This window comes from Perissodus microlepis, chromosome 1, assembly GCF_051167445.1.
Source record: "Perissodus microlepis isolate ML-2025 ecotype Zambia chromosome 1, ASM5116744v1, whole genome shotgun sequence".
In the NCBI taxonomy this organism is placed as follows: domain Eukaryota; kingdom Metazoa; phylum Chordata; class Actinopteri; order Cichliformes; family Cichlidae; genus Perissodus; species Perissodus microlepis.
In genome coordinates, this window is record NC_140461.1 from 6,651,651 (window position 1) to 6,670,933 (window position 19,283).

The 19,283-nt window shown below is 39.4% G+C and overlaps 2 protein-coding genes across 2 annotated transcripts; one reads left to right on the forward strand and one right to left on the reverse strand.

The window, feature by feature from the left end:
• Positions 1-3,657: 3,657 nt before the first annotated feature.
• LOC146393230 (uncharacterized) lies at positions 3,658-6,439 on the reverse strand. The gene is made up of 3 exons (XM_084928231.1): positions 5,733-6,439; positions 5,279-5,414; positions 3,658-5,034 (listed from the first exon to the last, which is right to left on the reverse strand). Exons 1-3 carry the CDS (start codon positions 6,326-6,328, stop codon positions 4,282-4,284), a joined length of 1,485 nt encoding a protein of 494 aa, XP_084784357.1. The 5' UTR covers positions 6,329-6,439; the 3' UTR covers positions 3,658-4,281.
• A 366-nt stretch (positions 6,440-6,805) lies between these two features.
• pdpr (pyruvate dehydrogenase phosphatase regulatory subunit) lies at positions 6,806-17,947 on the forward strand. Its single transcript, XM_084928255.1, has 18 exons — positions 6,806-6,922; positions 7,881-8,157; positions 8,373-8,506; positions 8,902-8,983; positions 9,169-9,332; positions 9,452-9,573; positions 9,959-10,076; positions 10,432-10,581; positions 12,031-12,223; positions 12,401-12,525; positions 12,748-12,903; positions 13,020-13,153; positions 13,480-13,628; positions 13,707-13,819; positions 14,170-14,264; positions 14,390-14,479; positions 15,643-15,825; positions 16,499-17,947. The coding sequence occupies exons 2-18, from the start codon at positions 7,892-7,894 to the stop codon at positions 16,904-16,906; spliced, it is 2,682 nt and encodes an 893-aa protein (XP_084784381.1). The 5' UTR covers positions 6,806-6,922; positions 7,881-7,891; the 3' UTR covers positions 16,907-17,947.
• Positions 17,948-19,283: the final 1,336 nt, after the last annotated feature.

The window sequence follows — 19,283 nt, forward strand, 5'->3', positions numbered from 1 at the left end:
CCTGGGCATATTAAATGGATTATTACACAAAGTTTTGCTACTTAAACTAAGTAGTATTTAAAATATGCGACTTATCTAATTATTAAGTGAATTAAAAACAAGGAAACACACAGAGATAAGCATGAATGTGTTTTATGAAGAAAAGATTACATGTAAATATACTATTAACAATTAATGGGAGTAATGTAGTCAGTTATTTTCCACTAAAAACTCAAAAAAGGTTCCTTCCTTTTAAAATTTAAAAGATAAGTACACAAATAAAATAAAAAGGCACTGGCTATTTTATATGTATTTAGATTAATTTGACACGTGCCTGAAAATTCACCAATAAAGTGGATGTGAGGCATTTTACTTTGCAGTGCAACATGTTAAAAATACATTTAGAAAAGCTGATTACAAGAATGATTATTCTGTGTGACCCCCATACACAGTGGACATGGTTTCACCTCTTTACAAATCCCAGTTTAACCTGATTACTTGTGAAATCTCAAAAGAACTTTGTTGCCATGCATTTAATTTTTCTCTCCCTTGTTTGTGTGAAAAAATGTGAAACTGAATGAGAAGGCTGGACTATTGTATAGACAATTTAAGGTAAAAAAAATTAACAGTAAAATTAAACCTGCTGAAAAAGTTGAATTACTTATAGAATATTCTTAATTGCATCATAATATTGCATTTTGACCTTCTTGAAAATAGGGTAGCAGTAGTAACAGGGTTACTAACCCTCTGGGAGTTAATTTCACTAACACGAGGGAGCGCTTCCTGAGAGTAAGTTATATTTCTACCTTTTGTGAACATTGAATATTAATTAGGACTAGAAATAGACTGGAACGCATATTTAGTACCCTTTGATTTACTAGAACACTGCAGCCACAGAAGCATGCAAACAATACTTACAAATCCTGTAAAGAAGGTTTTTGGCTCCCCTCAGTGGTTACCTCTGTGCAGGCCCAGCTCTATGCTATTGCAATATACACTTGCCAGCCCCTTCTTAAGTTTCCCAATTCAACTGCTCATCAACACAAATGTGTAATCAGCCAATCACATGGCAGCAACTCAGTCGTCCATTTAAGCATGTAGACACGGCCAAGATGACCTGCTGAAGTTCAAACTAAGCATCAGAATGTGGCAGAAAAGTGATTTACGTGACTCTGAATTTGGCATGGTCATTAGTGCCGGGCAGGCTAGTCTGAACATTTTAGAAACTGTTGATCTACTGAGATGTTCCCACACAACCATCTCTAGAATGCTTATTGTTGATATCAGAAGTCGGAGAAGAATGGCCGACCTCTGGCCATTCTGGGCACACAAGTCAACTCTTGAAGCAGAACTACACTAGCATAAGACCACACTGGGTGCCACTCCTGTCAGCGAAGAACAGGAAGCTGAGGCTACAATTCACATGGGCTCAGAAACATTTGACAATAGAAGACTGGAAAAACTGCCTTGGTCCGATGAATATAGAACTGCAACATTCTGTTAGGCTTAAACAACATGAAAGCATGAACCCATCTTGTCTTGTAACAGTTCAGGTGCTGCTGGTGGTGTAATCATACTGGGGGTATTTTCTTTGCACAGTTTGGACCCCTTACCACCTGAGCATTGTTTAAACCCTACAACCTATCTGCATATTGCTGGTGGCCATGTCCATGTTCCTTTAGAGTAGAGGCGGCTTCAAAAAGTTAATGCACTTGATGTTTCTTGAACATCACATTTAAGAAACATCTAGTGTATTACCTGTTGGAGTGAGTTCACTTTACTCAAATAGCTTCCACACAGTCTCAGATCTCAATGCAATAGAGCACCTTTGGGATGTGGTAGAACTGAAGATTTAGATCAAGAATGTGCAGCTGACAGAGCTACAGCAACTGCGTGATGCCATCATGTCAAAATGGACCAAAATCTCAGAGGAATGTTTCCAGCACCTTATTAAACCAATAATAAGATGATTTAAGGTTGTTTTCAAGGCAAAGGAGTGTCCAGCCCTGTACAGAATACCTAACACTGTAAGTATGCATAGACAGTTGTGTTGATAAATCTGACTTTGAGAAGTTGAAAGAAAAAAAAACTTCCATAATGAGGTACATGGCCCCATGTAACCAAAGACATGTTTAAATATTCCTGATGTGCAAACCTAGCTGATATCTTTAAGAGAAGAATAACTTGCACAATCACTTCCGCGTTCTATGTAGTCCTGCCCCAGTGCTTCCGGTGTGGTTAAACCATGGCAACGTTCTACACTCGCTGCCTTCTAGAGCTCCCAAAATTGAACATGATGTTCATCGGATTTGCAGAGTGACGACTAATAGGGAGAGAACGAAACACTAAGCATTCAGGAGGGTAAGCCTGTAGGGGTCAGAAACCATAACACTGAACTATGTTCCTGTTCGGCTCTTCCATGAAGATGTTACATTTTTAATTTTCGTTCTTTCTTCTTAGATTAAGCTTCTGGATTCATCGCCGGTGGTACTGACACATAGCCAGTGCTCCTGTGTGGCAGGCGCTGTTATGTGCAATCACACAGTGGCATTGCTCTTCCAAACAGCACACTACTCACAACTCAGAGTGCTGGTTGTCCCCCCTGTGCATAGCTGCACGGAATCTGAACAGCAATGGCACAAGCCACGGACAGTGGTAATTTAAATGAGGTTAAAGTTTTTGAATTAGTCCATGTTTACATATGAACAGCAACACCATCCATAGTAAATGTGTCTTCTGTTAGGGTGTGAAGCCAGGACCCATCAACTCCATGATCTTCACTAAGCCGGTACCAAATAGGATGGCCCAGACTGGAGTACCATAATTAGATTTGTAAAATTTGGTTTCATGTGTTACAAATGTATGTTGCTATTTGTTCATACATACATGTGTCAGAATAGGTATTAATTTACATACAACATTACACTTTCTGAAGACGGCTAACTCAGTCATGTACATATACATCCCAGTCTCTAACTTATGCACCACTGTTTTACACCTTTTAGTTTTTAGTTTAGTTGTTGTTCAGTATAATAACCTTCTTGGCTCACAAAATAGAGGAAGCTACACGTGAGCAAAGCTCTTCGTCTGAGTGGCATCAGCTCCGCAAGCTCAGAGTGACTGCCTCTAGGTTTCGGGAGGTGTGTCACGTCAGAGGCCAGAGCTCGGCAGTCACTAGCAGAGCGTATATTGAAGGGAACAAGGCAGACAGCAGACATGAGGAGAGGAACTGAGATGGAGCCTGCAATAGCAGCAGAGTATAGTAGGCTAATGAATGTTAACTACTCACCCTGTGGTCTGGTCATTCACCCCATTGCCCCCTGGCTTGCTGCATCTCCTGATGGTGTTGTTTTTGACCCCAATGAATACCCCCAGTTTGGCCTCGTCGAATTCAAATGTCCCAATGTACAAAACTTTATTGACTGCAAATATGTGCAAATGGAATGTGGTACCCCTAAACTAAAAAAAGAGCCACGCATATTATTGGCAAGTGCAAGGACAACTGCTCATCAGTGGGATGCAGTGGTGTGACTTTGTTGTGTGAGCACAAGAGGACTACCTAGTGCAAAGAATATACATGGACACAGATGTGCACAATGCAATCAGAGAAAAGGCTGACTACTTCTTTTTTTTTTTTTTTTTTTTTAACATATATATGCCAAGATACCTGTGTTTGGAAAAATGAACAGTGAAAACATAGCAAAAAGGAAAACAGATCCTTCAGGCTGGCTGGAACAAAATAACTGATGTTTTATTTGCAATATATTTCATGAATTCTTTTGTTGTTACATGTTACTTTTATGTGAAATCAATAAACTGTTATTTAAGCAATGGCATCAATTTCATTTTTTAAAAACACACATTAAAACATTGAATTTGTGCAGAACTTATTTACATGGTAAGTATTTAAAACTCCATGCCTGGCATACTGATATACATTTAGACAATAACACAACTGAATGAAGAAAATGACAAATGGTATTTTTGATGTTACAAAAGCACAATGTCACTTGTGATTTTAAAATGATTTAGTGATTTACTTTATAATTTTGATAAACAATTTTGTTGAATCTGAATAGTAATATAGTAGTATAATTAAACAGTATTATTAACATTCAACATTTGCAATGAATTTGAATTATTAATAACTGAAACTCAACTATCAGCACTCAAGTACCAGTTCTGTAATCAAGTATTGTCAGCTGAGAAGGAAGAAATGCAAGTGTAGTGGCCTCAGCTGCAGGTCATTTTCCATAAGTTACTTGTACTGGCACTGGTGTCTTGGGAAAAATCCATCTTGTCTCACTTAACCCATTTTTTAACTAATGCTGTGTTCTGGTAATTTGACAGCATACATGCCACTGCAAACAGTTGGTTGATATTGTAAACATGTGACATGGTAATGATGCTATCAAAAAGTTTGTTCTGTTTTATCCTCCAAATGACTCGCTCCACATGCACCCTGAGTCTGGCTATGGCCTGCGTCTCCTTAACCTGGTATGCTGGCATCTGCTTCTGCTTAGATAGAAAAGGTGGGCAGTACACTTTGCATTTACAACAATCGGTGATTAGGAAGCCCTTATCTACCATCACTGCCATGTCTTCAGTCAACTTCTCAGCAATGCCTGATTGTTTGAATAGTTCCTTGTCACTAACCGAACCAGCATACAGATTAGAGATGAATGTCACTGGACCATGTGGAGCTATGCCAACCAGGGCTTTCATCGTACAGTGGGATTTGTACGAAGAGTACATTTCACTTTGGAGAAGTGGTGAGGATGGTGTCTGACACCTCAGCTCTGTACAGTCAAGGATCATCTGGGTGTCTGAGAAATCTTTGAATTCCTCAGGGAGGTAAGCTTGCACTTCTTCACGTGTAAGCCAAATGCATTGAGACCCCAGTGCAGTGGCAAGAAAATTTGTCCATTTTGCTATAATGCGTCTCACTGTGGACTGGTGTATGTTAAATCGGTGTGCCAGGTCCCTCTCCTTCAAACCAACTGACAGGAAAACCAGGAAAAGAAAAAACTCGTCAATTGGCTGTAGCAGCTGCCTCTGGAAGGTGAAAACAAAAGGGAAAATGTTACTCCTTAAGCTATGAACTAGTAAAATTATGCTTTTCTTGGCTAAATGTTTTGTGATGGTTATGCATACCATACTGTACCATGGGGTAAACAATGAGGTGCTGTAGTACACAGGTGTATGTATGTATGTCTATTGTACATAATGTAATGTTATTGTACATAAATACAATAACATTACACCTCTAGTTCTAACTACCAACAAACCCATAACCTACCGTTGATGTGCGTGCAGGTGTCAACACTTCTTCGTTCCGATTGGCAGCTGACTTGGCTCTTGAAACCCGGATCATTTTATAGATGCAAGGCTCAATCAAAAACCAAAATGTCATCAAATGATCATAGCTTGGAAATCTATTCACGAGAGAGACATACATCGTGTCAATCATTAATTAACATTACACACTGACATAAAAATAATGTAAACTGTGACAAATATGCTAATGGTATGCTGTATAAAATAGTCTGATTAAGAGTCTATTTGGTGTTGTATTTTACCTGTAGCATTAGGATATCGTTTAAATACTAAAGCATCTAGATGAAACATACAGTCAGCAGAGAAAAAGTAAATATCTATTTTGTTTTCATTAAGACTGGAAAAACTTTCGAAATTTAACTGATGGCGACCTTGGTATATTTTAAACAGTTAGCTTGAATAGAACTTATGTGTACCTGGTATAGAATCGGATGTCAGTGTCGGAGCCAGCAAAACGCTGTAACCCAAATTCTCGCTGGACACGTAACTCCCGTATTTCCTTCCTCAGAGTCTCCACGTCTTTGGACAGGTCTTCTGCAGCTGATGCAGATATGTCCAATGCAGACGGCTCAGGGACTGAGCAGTAGTCATGATCTCTTGTAAGACTGTGCTCTTCTTGATCGTCAGGAGGAACTAGTTCAGGGCGTCGCTCAGTTCTCTCCCAAACACCAGGCCGCGGTGGTTCAACTTTATAGCCATTCCACTCAAAAAGTGTTGGTACAGCACCTTTAATAAGCCTCCTTCGACCATCGAGGGTTGCTGGCTCTATGCGTTGATCACTGGCAAAGTGTCTGCAGCAGACCCTGGTGTGAGAGGTAATCGTGAAATGATCCCGGCGTATGTTTACCAGCCATTGTCTTCTCAAGTCGGAATGGGTCGGAAAGCCATGAAAACTTAGTATGCCGTTAAATTTGGCTGAAGCCGAACAAAGTGGGACACAGCAATGCTCGGAGTATTTCTTCTCCTGTTTTTGAAAATGTTCTGTTTTAAATACTTTCCTTTTTATACTCATTCTGAAGCGACATTAGCATAGCAACCGATAGATAAACAAACATACCGGAAACGCCCAAGCGGTAGTATTTGGAAACGGAAATACGTCACATGCCCTAGTGCAAGTAGTAAATTGCAACAGCAATTCAGCAACAATTCAGCAACCTAACATATTTAAAAAGTCACACTGCGAAATTTAGTATTAATCCCATATTGGGGAAATTAATTTGTTACAGCAGCACAAGGGGCAGGAAGAAAAGGTGAATTCGAGATAAAACAAAACAAAACAAAACAAAAAAAACAATAAAAAACAAACAAACAATAAAAATAGAAAAAAAATAAATTTTAGAAAAAATAATTTGATTCATAACAAGTAGGTTTGCAACTTTCTAGATATATCCTAAGTATTTGAGTTGGATGAGTTCAATATTTTCGCTGATAACCGCTCCACCGCTACTGGAGCCATTCTAAAAAGACGCAGACGTAATTTATTTTGAAGGGTTATACCGGAAGAGGTACCACTTAACTAACGGGAGTCTCCGACTTCGGCTTTCAGTTACACCTTAGTGACTATCCTTCTGTTGAAATATCATAATCACTGGACTTGACTAAATCGGTGAGTTTAATGTAGTTGTGAAAAATAAGTGTTATGATTAGAGAAGATTTTCTGCCTGGTTTAGCCGTCGTGTTAGCAAAAATAAATAAACATTGGCTAGCTTTTCGATAGCCTAAGCTGTGCTATGTGACTAACATTATCAGTAGTGCTAACTTTAGTAGTACCAACACATACCCCCCAAATGTTAGGAACTTTGTGCGTGACTTCGGTCATCTACACGTCTGCTAGGTATCTGCCACTAATCTAAATATCACAAAAAAATCACAAAGATACCGACATGCTGTTAGCTAAAGCTAGCTGTGCTGCTAAGAATACAAGTAAAGCTGAAGCAGTGCTTCAAGGCTAACAGCAGTCTTTATAATACAAGCAAGACATTTGAAGGACTGTTGTAAGTTCACATTGCTGATTTCCCAGGCCCTATTCAAAGTGTTTAATGTTGTATTTACTTTCGATTATGTCTGGTTAAGCTAAATGTAGCAGCTTAAGTTTTGGAACAGCAGTGCATCTTTGTAACCTTATGGAAACTAGCGACTTCCAGTGTTGATAATTTAATCTGGCTTATAGTAGACACTTTCAAAGGCCCTGACATAGCAGCTTTAGAACGCAAACTAATCCATGCTGTTAGCAGAAAAGGTCAGCAGTACTGTCAGATGTATAGAGTGTGGTGTAGTAATAATTTTATTAGTATCTACCTAGCCAAATTAAAATGAAACTGTGACATTGACACAACCCTATCTACAGCAAATATCAAATTATTTCAGATTAAAAAAAATACAGCAACTTAAAATAATACAAGAGGTCTATATCACACCCTGCACACTGTAGAAAACGGATCATATGTTATTGAAATTATATCAGGATTTTTGTAAAGTTAGGGTCATTGTTGCTGTATTCACTGTGGTACTGTCCTCTATTTAAGGTTCTAGAGTAACTTTAGATCCCGTGTCTCTTATTGCAGAAAGCACAGCTATGTCCAGCTGTGTGCGGAGCTCCAGGGCTCTGTCCCCTGTTATGCTCCCCCGGCTGCGGCTGCTTCACCAGACGGGGTATAGATTGGTAGGCAGGGGTCTCTGGACTTCCCCTCGGTGTTTGACTGTCAGTGGAGACTCCCAGCTGCTTCCATTGCCCAGGCAGGCCCGGGTTGTCATCTGTGGAGGAGGTATTGTGGGAACATCAGTGGCCTACCACCTGGCTAGACTGGGCTGGACTGATATTGTACTACTTGAGCAGGGCAGGTGAGTGTTTCAGCTCAACAAATTACAGCTAAGCCATTGTGTTTGTTGGCTTAAAATTAGCATGAAGAGAGAGATGTTCTTTATGTTATTGACTCAGACCACTGATATTATATGAGAGTAGGGATAGCTTTAACATTAGGAGGTGATAGTGGAAAGAAATGTTAGATTTGATCTTGTTATGTTAATACTTTCTTGGCCATTATTATCCTAACCAGACTTGGTGCAGGAACAACAAGACTATGTGCTGGTATTGTCAGCGTGGCCAAGCCCATTTCCATCGAGTGTCAAATGGCCAACTACTCCAGTAGTCTTTACCAGCAGCTGGAGGAGGAGACGGGGGTTAAAACAGGTGGGATGATTTACAGAATTTGGTTTTTGTCATATTTAACTTTTTTAATGTTTTATTCTTAGAAGGGTTTGCTGTTTCACCATTTTACTATTGGTGCTGATAGTTAACAGTTTCCACATGCACATCACCACATATTTTTTAAAATGTTAATTATTAATTTAGATTATAGAACAGTTTGCATTTGTATCTTCCCAGATTATAGCTTCTGAAGCATAAAACAGACAAGGGAGCAAATTGTGACATACTGCCTTCTGTCTCAATGCATTTAGAAACATTTCAGATATTTTTTGTTGAAGTCCGAGATATCATTTGATGTGCACCAGCAATAAACAAGCTGCAAAGCTAGAATACTAATTATAGACTGAGTCATATGTGGTGTGTGGTATGTGTTGCAGGTTATGTGAAGACAGGGTCTTTGTGTCTGGCTCAAAATCAGGATCGCTTCATTTCTCTTAAGCGCCTCGCATCAAGGCTGAAGTAAGTCCTGTAGTTAGTATTTAGACCACAGCTATGTGGATTAAGCTGTAAAGCTCTAGTAGCTTTGTGAGGACAAGCTTTTGGGGCAAAAGTTTTTGTTTAAAATAATAATAGTGCCAGCTGATTGTCCCTTTTCACTGATTTAAAAACATAAATGACTTTTGACCCTTTCACTTCATTCACAGGGTAATGGGGATCAATTGTAATATTATTAAACCTAAAGAGGTGGCCAAACTCCACCCCCTTGTTAACATTCATGACCTGGTAGGTGCACTCCACCTTCCTGAAGATGCTGTTGTGTCTCCACCAGATGTTAACCATGCCCTTGCCGTGGCTTCAGCTGGACAAGGTAACACAAACTTGCAGTTTGGTTTGGTAGACCATAAATCGTGTATTCTGCTGTTGCTGGCCCACCCTATAATTGTAACCTCCTCTTTTGTCCTTTGTTTCCTCTTTCTTCTCCTTCAGGGGTTCAGATCATGGAGCGAACCAGTGTTCAGCAGGTTCTGGTAGAGAAGGGATGTGTAACAGCTGTAGAGACTGACCGTGGTTCCATTAAATGTGAATATTTTGTCAGCTGTGCTGGACAGGTAGATCGTTCTATGGGAGATGCATTAATAAGACTGAAACTATGAGAAATGGAATCTGTGACAAAAAACCCCCCACCTCTGTAAACATTTTGGAATTACTTTTGTTTCTGTGGAAATTCAGTGTCATGCTTGGTCAAAAATATGTAAGCAGGACAGGCAGCAATTTTTTTCTTCTCCTTCATTATAATAATAATAATAATAATAATAATAATAATAATAATAATAATAATAATAATAATAATAATAATAATAATTTAATTCTATTTCATAATCTTTTTTCCCTTTGAAACTAGTTGAAGCAGTTGTTTCCTATGGTGACTATAAGTATCTTGTTTCTACACATTGTTCTAATTGTATTTGGTTGCTCTGACTGTTTCTGCTCCAGTGGGCTTATGAGCTGGGCCAGGCTAGTGAGACGAAGGTGTCAGTTCCCCTCCATGGATGTGAACACTTCTACCTCCTCACCAAACCTCTCCAGGAGCCACTTCCACCCAAGACACCAGGTCTCACATATTAAAAAGCTAGGAAGTAACCTTTGCAGTAGACACTATTGAATTTTAAAGTCCAGTTTGTGTAGCCAGCTGAAATCGTGTCTGTATTAAAGAACATTCACTTCATGATTTTTTTTTTCTGTTTTTTGGCAAATTAATTAATGAATTGCAATTTATATCAGATCGACAATTATGTCTAGTCCTTTTTTTTTAAGTCCCATAGTAAAAAGAAAAAACTAGGGCACAGGCTGTACCTTTTTACTTAGCCAAATAATGTGCTTAGCAATATGCAATATGGTAATGCCTGCTGAAAGGCTAAAAACAAGTCCAGCCAGGAGATGTTTCTAACTATGTGTCTCTTTGCTAGTGGTGATTGATATGGATGGCAGGATATATGCACGGCCGTGGCAGGGAGGCCTTCTGTCAGGAGGCTTTGAGAAAAACCCCAAACCCATCTTCACTGAGGGTCGCAACCAGCTGGAGATCCAGAACATGCAGGAGGACTGGGATCACTTTGGTAAAAAAAAAAAAAAAGTATTAATGTTGTATTTTTATTCATTAAAAATTGTTCCAAATAAATAACCCCAGCTTTAGGAACATAGTTTATCGACCTATGTTGAATGTCAGGTTCTAGTAACAGCTGTATCTACCACTTTCATGTAGATTGCTGACCCACTATGAGCCTGGCTCTGCTGGGGGTCTCAGCCTGTCAATTGGACGTTTTCCTACCAATCTTTACTGAATACTTGCACAAATTGAGTTACTAGATTGTTGGTGTTTTCTGTCTAATATTGCAGGACTTTAACCTTACAATACTAGTCGGGCACTTTACAATACTCTGCTGCTTGCCCAGTGACAGCTGAAATAGTCTTGCCTGCAGCACTGAATTGTATAATGTTAATGGCTGGAATAACTGAATAGGAAGAACACTTGATCAACTCTCCTGTCATTAATGTAGCACAAAGGCAAGGTGTGTTTAGTTTTTCTTAGCTGTAAAGTAGCCACAGTTGTAGACTGCGTCTTAAAATGTTGAAAATTATATATGAGGTTTGCCTCTCAAATAACGACACAAAGTCAGACCTTCATTAGTTTCCTTTAACAACTACAGAAGACTGAGGAAGCAAGCAAGACTGGGCATATCTGTTTAAGGTAGCCTTAAACAGAGGTGGCTCTGTTTAAGGCTACCTTAAATGATTTTGACCCACCTCTCTGTACACATGTAAAAATACACCTGACTGTTTGCCTTGGCCTTAAACCAGTAATGTGAGATTTCTCATACCAGGCTGCCATAAAAACAAGAGTTTATTATAGCAGCACACATCACCAAAGCAGTCTGTGATCGACCGCTCTGAAGCCGTTATTTTTCCATTTATTTTATCTTATAAGTGTAGGGGTTGAAAAGGTTGTTGAAAGAATCCATCACAATATATAATGTTAGAATGTACTGTATTTTATGAATGTATATTATATTAATGTATTGTAATAGATATTGTTAGAACTGCAATTCATTTGATTATTTTGTTAATCCATTATTAAATTTGTAAAAATATGTCATCTTAATGGGCAAAAACACCTTGGTTATGGATTCTCGAATATATGAAGATTTGCTGCCTTCTTTTTTCTTATGTGATACTAAACCTGGATGTCTTTAGTTTTCGTTTTTTTTTAATTTTTTTATTTTCATTTTCAGCATTTATTTTGGAATAACATGTTGGACTGTTGATGGAACAACATGGGTAAAGGTTGCAGCTGGAACCTTTAGACTCTTAGATGATTTATGGTGAGAGGTGGTTCAGGGTTTTTCAGTAATTGTACAACAATAGAGGTGGGCAAAAGAACAAGAAGCAGCACTGTAATATTTCTTGGTTATGGTGTGGTTGGTTGTTTAAGTTAATTAGAGTAAACTGTATTAAATTATCATCTGCATTTGCTACATTTTAGAGCACTTTTTGTTTTCTGCCTTCAGAGCCGATGCTCAGTGCCCTGCTGAGGAGAATGCCCAGTCTCGAGTCAGCTGAGATCCATCAGCTGGTCAACTGTCCGGAGTCCTTCACACCTGATATGCGCTGTCTGATGGGTGAGACCCCAGGTGTGTCTGGGTACTATGTGCTGGCAGGGATGAACTCCTCAGGCCTGGCCTTTGCTGGAGGGGCTGGAAAGTAAGAACAAATATAAGTGTATCTGTTAAGACTAGACGTAAGCACGTGATCAATATTAGGTCACCTGAAATAATTCAGCCATGGTTTATCAGTTGCAGCAATCAAGACTGTGTTGTGGACGTGCTTTTTTGCATTACAAGAAGGGATAAATGGCCTGTTGTGTGGTTTGGTATCCAGGTACCTGGCAGAGTGGATGACCTATGGCTACCCCACCGCCAATGTCTGGCCACTGGACATCAAACGCTTTGGCAACCTGCAGAGCAGCCGAACCTTCCTGAGACACAGAGTGATGGAAGTCATGCGTGAGTAGTGAGCCTTGTTGGGTGTTTGGTTCATGCTTTTAAGTAGACAAAGGCTGTATAGTCATCTGAACCTTGGTGTACTGTTTAAATAATTAATTTCTGCTGTTGCTTTAGTTAAATTATTATAAATCCTATAGGTGTTGGATATTTATTATAATGTGCAGTATATTCTAATTCTTGCTCTGCTATCTCTCCTTCTAATATTTGTGTGTCAATGTTCAGCCCTGCTGTATGAGCTGAAGGTTCCCCGGTGGGACTTCCAGACCGGACGCCAGCTGAGAACTAGTCCTCTGTACGACCGCCTGGACACTCAGGGGGCTCGGTGGATGGAGAAACATGGCTTTGAAAGGCCCAAGTACTTTGTTCCTCCAGGAAAAGGTTTGTCCCAGTGAGAAGCAGTGGTACTTGGACTGCAAATGATTTTGACGGATTTTAAGGCAGTTTTGTCTAATGAATTAAATTACTTGGTTGAATTGGACTGTTTCTCTCTGTAGATCTGCTGTCCCTGGACCAGAGTAAGACTTTTTATAAGCCAGACTGGTTTGACATAGTTGGAGCAGAAGTGAAATGCTGCAAAGAGGCCGTCTGTGTCATCGACATGTCCTCCTTCACCAAATTTGAACTGACTGTGAGTCATGAATCACTTTGGAAAACTTAGAATTAGAACTGGGTTACAGAGAGGAGATAAACTGCTGCTCTGCTACCTACTGTTGTCTATGTGGTCATACCCAGTTAGCATATGATATTTATCAGTGTTATGTACGTATGTTTGTACTAGCTACTCGAAAAAGTTTTTGTTGTTGTTGGGTTTTTGTTTCTTTAAATTATGCAGGTCTTTGTCAGCTGGGAAAAACCTGTGCAGTTACTGTCCTTTTTAAATAAATCAGTTTTAATTAATGCATTTAGCTTTAAAAGTATTCAGGTTAAATCCTCTGCTCTGTCCTGATGGCTCAGTCAACAGGTGACCAAGCCTTGGAACTGCTGCAACATCTCTGTGCCAATGACCTGGATGTTCCCGTTGGACACATTGTCCACACCGGCATGCTGAATGAGAGAGGTGGCTATGAGAACGACTGCAGTGTGGTCCGCCTCAGCAAGAACAGGTTTGAAACATCTGTGCAGTGCAGATACTAGTACATGACAGATTTTTAAAATTGCTTACTTTCTCATTTGCTGTCCAGCTTCTTCATCATCTCTCCGACGGACCAGCAGGTCCACTGTTGGTCCTGGATCAAGAAGCACATGCCTAATGACCCACACCTCCACCTAGAGGATGTCAGCTGGAAGTACACTGGTACGCATGCAGCAACTGGGGTTTCTGCTCTGATATCGCCATCTAGTGCTCATATAACATTTAAAAGGAGAAACAATGCAAAAAGTCAAAACAATCCACTGTCGACTTGTAACCCAGTTATTTAAATAACCTTAAAAATCAGACACCAGAGGGATGAAGTCTGTGGAGGGATGGCATTAATTACATGTCTGAAAGTAGATCTTGTGTATTTTTAATGCAGTCATCTTAATTGTGTAAAATGTGAGCAACAGTTGTACCAGATTCTGTTTTTGCATGTGTAATATAACATCAGATGTGGGCTTTGTTAACCAGAAAGTCTGTTAAGTGTTTATAACTCTTATTCTTCTCAGCTTTAAATCTGATTGGACCTCGAGCGATGGATGTTCTTGCTGAACTGTCATATGTTTCCATGACACCTGACCATTTCCCCTCCATGTTCTGTAAGGTAGGGAAAGCTAGATACAGCAAAGCTGATGGCTTGTTTTTTTTAAATGACCTTTTCATCAGTCTGTCTCTTCACCCTGCCAAGAGGAGTAAACTGACCATGTTTATGTGCATGTGTGTTTACAGGAGATGAGTGTGGGCTATGCCAACGGGATCAGAGTCATGAGCATGACTCACACTGGGGAACCAGGTTTCATGCTCTACATCCCCATTGAGGTGCAATCCTACACACACACAGATATTTAATAGATACCTCGTCACAGGATGGTTGATAAAGTGACAACAACCCATGAGTATGTTACATGAGTTGTTGTTGTTATTATATATATATATATATATATATATATATATATATATATATTTTTTTTTTTTTTTTTTTACAATTAAGCACACAACTCCCTGATATTCTTCAACATTTAGTTTTTCTATAACTTGGGTTTTATCTTGAAATGCCAAAGATGGAAATAAGTATTGTTTTTCTATTGTTGTTTTCCAAAGTGTGGATGACAACAAGTCATTTACAAAAAACAACACTTCTTGTTTTTGTTTTTTTTTACTTTCACAGGAAATTAATTAAGCATAGCCATGGGATTAAAAAATGAAACATTATTCAAAATTTTCTGACAATATCTTTTGATTCTGATCTTTTTCTTGTAATACATCATTACTGGGAAAGAACTGAAAAACACTTTATTAGGTGGTAGAAGTAAAAGTGTATTAATAAAGAATCAACCTTAGACTGTGAGAAGTTAAGGATGAATGAATGAAAAACACAAACAATCAAGGGTTTAACTTGTCCTTTTTATGAGGATCAGAGTTGTGGCTGAAGGTTTTGGTGGACAAGAGAAGATTTTCAAATTTCAAAATGGATGATTGCAGTGTAAAGTTCAGGAATGGCTGAAAGAGGAGGGTTTTTTTTTTTTATACTACAACGATCATTTAAAAGCAGAAAAATGGTGTAAGGATGGATAAAACATTTATTACACAATTATACTGTCAAATTATGTCCAATTAAAGTCCCAAGAGAATCAAAGTGTCCTTAGCTGCCTTGACTCTGTTGTTATAAAATACAAGTATCTTCACAGGATAAACTTCCAGAGGAAAATCCTAGAAAATATCCAGTTTCTTGTAGCAAATGTAGGAAAGAGTCACCAGGACTCTAGGACTTAAAATTGTGATAATTCAGTGTCACACATGTGTTGTTGTGTTTTTATTGTTAATGGTTAAAAGTGATATGATTTTTGCATGGCTTATTCTGTCTGATTACTGAGAACCTGGCATGTATGATGGTGTTTAAAAAAACAAAAAACACTCTCACATTTCAGTGTACCGGAAATGCCATATAGAGTATAAGACACCTGTTCCTCTGCTCTCCACAGTACGCACTGCACGTGTACAACGAGGTGATGTCAGTGGGTCAGAAGTTCGGGATCCGTAACGCAGGGTACTACGCACTGCGAAGTCTACGCATAGAGAAATTCTTCGCCTTCTGGGGTCAGGACCTCGACGCCTTCACGACCCCACTGGAGTGTGGACGAGAGTTCAGGGTCAAGTTTGACAAGGTCTGTTGACAGTTTTAAACGTATAATATCTGATCCTACCCATAGTGGAGACTTTGTTTTTCATCGTACATCGAACTGCCTCATCCTAATAGACTGATCAGTTAGTCAGCTACATTTTTACTTTGCCAACATGATAGAAATGCATAAGATGCTTTATTTGACTCTACTTATTAAGTTTCAAACTTTCCCTCTTTTGCTTTAAAATGGTTGAAAGATGAGAGATGAAGAGTAGAATAATTAAAGCACTCACCATCTTGGTGCAGTCTTTGTCATGATGCAGCAGGGAATTTGTCACCGGGCTGCACCTGCAGGCACAACAGGTGGCACTTTAAAGTAGCAGGTGTAAAGTTTACTGTCTGTCTCATTTTGAAAGGGTGTAACATCAGGTGAGCTGTCTGCTGCTTAGAGCAGTGTCAGCGCGGTGCTGATTAAAGGCATCTACAGTTTAACGCTGGTTTCACAGACTGTTTTAAGTTTTATAGTGTTGTTAAAAAAAAGGTGGGTGACTTTAAAACATGGTGGTCTTATGCTACTCCAGCAGAGCTGCACATAGCAGGGCCATTGTGTTGTTTACTCAAGTTGATCTTCACTAATTTAGTGAAGGTTCTTAGGGCCTAATTTCCTCTATTTATCCTCATCTTCTTCACACCCCCTGCCTTTTTCTCTCCATCAGGACACAGATTTCATCGGCCGTGAGGCATTGCTTCAGCAGCGTCAGGACGGTGTGACACGACGGTTTGTCATGCTGGTTCTGGAGGACCATGACACTGAGCTCGACTTGTGGCCGTGGTGGGGTGAGCCCGTCTATCGTAATGATCAACTAGCGGGGACAACCACCAGCAGCGCCTACAGCTACACCCTGGAGCGCCATGTTTGCCTGGGCTTTGTGTCTCCACCCCTTGGCCCTGAGGGGCTTCCTACAGCCATCACTCCTGACTTCATCAACCGCGGGGACTACGAGGTGGACATTGCTGGTCAGCGCTATCCGGCCAAAGCCAAGCTCTACCCGTTCAGCTCCCTCTTCACCCAACAAAAGCGCCGCAAGGATGACATGGAGCTCAGCAACCTGCAGGGGAAGTGATGCAGAGTAATGCAAAACTTTCCTGTGACACTCCTCCACCAAATCCACTCCTGCTCTTACCTTGCAGTGCCAACCTTTCTTTCCTTTTATGTCTCCTAATGAGAGGGCTTTATGCACAATCACTCCTCGTAACTCTAATATTTAATCTCCTTGTTGCATCTCCCTCTTTCAAAGTGCAATATTTAATACACTCCAGATGCTTTTGCTGCATTAAATACAAAGCTCTTGTCTCATCAAATTCTGCCGTTGTTTCTCAGCCCTGCCCAGCTTCACTCTTAAACACAGTCTCATGGCTGTCTGAGACACTCTCTGGTTAAGTGCCTTTGTTAAGGCAACATCAGCAGAAGATGCTGAAGACTTTTTCCAATTTGTTCTCTGTAACCTATCCAGAACGGATTTGACCGACAATCTTCTCCAGTACTGTTGTAAACTTCCCACTCTGCAGATGGCTACAGTCATGTAGTTGTTGACTCTATTGTCATTTTACAAACCATATCTTTGCTGCTGTAAAGATATGGGTGATGTGATGTAAAGAGTGGCTTAATTCAGACACTTTACAACTTTGTCAGCATTACACCTGATGATGAAGGAAATGGTATTTTCCTGAATAGAGGAAAGCCCTGGGAAGCATAAAAAATCCTGGGATAATCATTAGTCTTTTGCCCATTACTAAACTTCCACTCCTGTTAAAAGGATTCCCAGGATTTCCCAGAATTCCTTCATTTCCCTTGAAAGTGTCGTTGTCATTAGTTGTGAGCTTATTTTGCGGTGTGTGTGGAACCTGTTGTAATGTACTTTCAATCTGTTATTTATGTTCTGTCGTTATGACGCATTGTTGCACTCTTCGATGTTTATGCTTAGTTTTGTTGATGTTTTGCTGAATGTGTGGCTGGTGAGAGAAGCCAAGATGGGACAGGAACTCTGCGACTGGAGTCTACAATATCTAATATCTTACATTTGTGGTTTGACTTTTGCCTGGTTCAGAATTTAGATGTTTGTGTAAAGAAACTGCGACTCAAAATAAATTGTATTTTTGTATAACTAGTGTGTACAAAATCTCTATTTTCAGTCATGCTTTTTAAAAATATGATTTATAATTAAATATTTGATTTCTAAATCTGACCTTCTGATTGAGACATAATTTCAGATGTTTTTCCAAAACCGTATTTCTTTCTTTCGTTACTCAGAATTATAAAGCACCAGGTCCAGGGCTAATAGGGATTTAGTTCAGTGATACTTCAGCTGTAGTGTTGGTTGTAAAAAGGAAAGGAAAGCATTTATGGACTCACCTTTAGTACAGCATGGCATTCATTATGTAAATTATTGTCTCTAGACAAGAATGGGAGGCAGAGCCTTTAGCTTCCAGGCCCCTCTTCACTGGAAGCAGCACCCAGTTTGGATTCAGGAGGTAGACAACCTCTCTACTCTACTTTTAAAAAAGCATATAGTCAGGGCTAGGTCAGGTGATGCCTTGAGGAAAAAACACTTCGAGGCAAATGTTATGATTTGGTGTCATAAATAAAGATGAATAGAATAAAAAATTTACACTGTTGTTTCTGGTATTCAGCAGAGCTAAAATCCGAGGTCATGCAAGCGGAGCCCGTAGAGACAAAATCCACTGCTGGACTCAAATTTTCCTTTCTTTCCTTAGTGTCACAAAATTATTTTAATCAAATTAGAAAATGTGCGATAACCAGCATATGTATCCCTAATTTTATTAACAGATTTGGTAATGTGTTGTTTTTGGAAGATCAGCCTAATTACAAGATTTATTCATTTATGCGTTCTAAAATACATGCAGTGTAATACAGTTGGGGGCTCTTGCAGTACCTTCCAGTTTGGATACTGCAGCTGCTCTCTTTATAAAAGAATAATCTAGAAAGTCATGTTTTATCAGTTTGGTAACACCTCTAGCGTGTATGAAATACCATGTGAAGGCAGATGAATAAAATATTTAGCTTGCAGATGGCATTTTAAGAGACCTCTCAGTGGAGTCTTAACAGCAGGACAATAAGTCTCAGTTCTGTTCCACATTTTACAAAATGGCTCCTGTTGTGTTGTTTGAAATATGCAGCTATGAGGCTTTTAACCTGAGGCAGAGCGGGAGATTGTTGGTAAAACTACTTTTCTTCATCCATCTATTTTCTTAAATACCTACCAAATTCAGGGTCACCAGGGGTCAGAGGTGGCATAACAGGCAGGAAGCCACATGTTATAGTAGTCGTTCTTTTAATGAAATACAATATTTGTGGGTCAAAAGCATCAGATTAGTCTTCGTGTATCTACTTTTATTTGTGATACTGTATTTTTTTCATCACCACTGTATCAGTGAGGCCTTTAAAAAGCTTTGAAGCATTTAGACTGGAAACCCACAAAC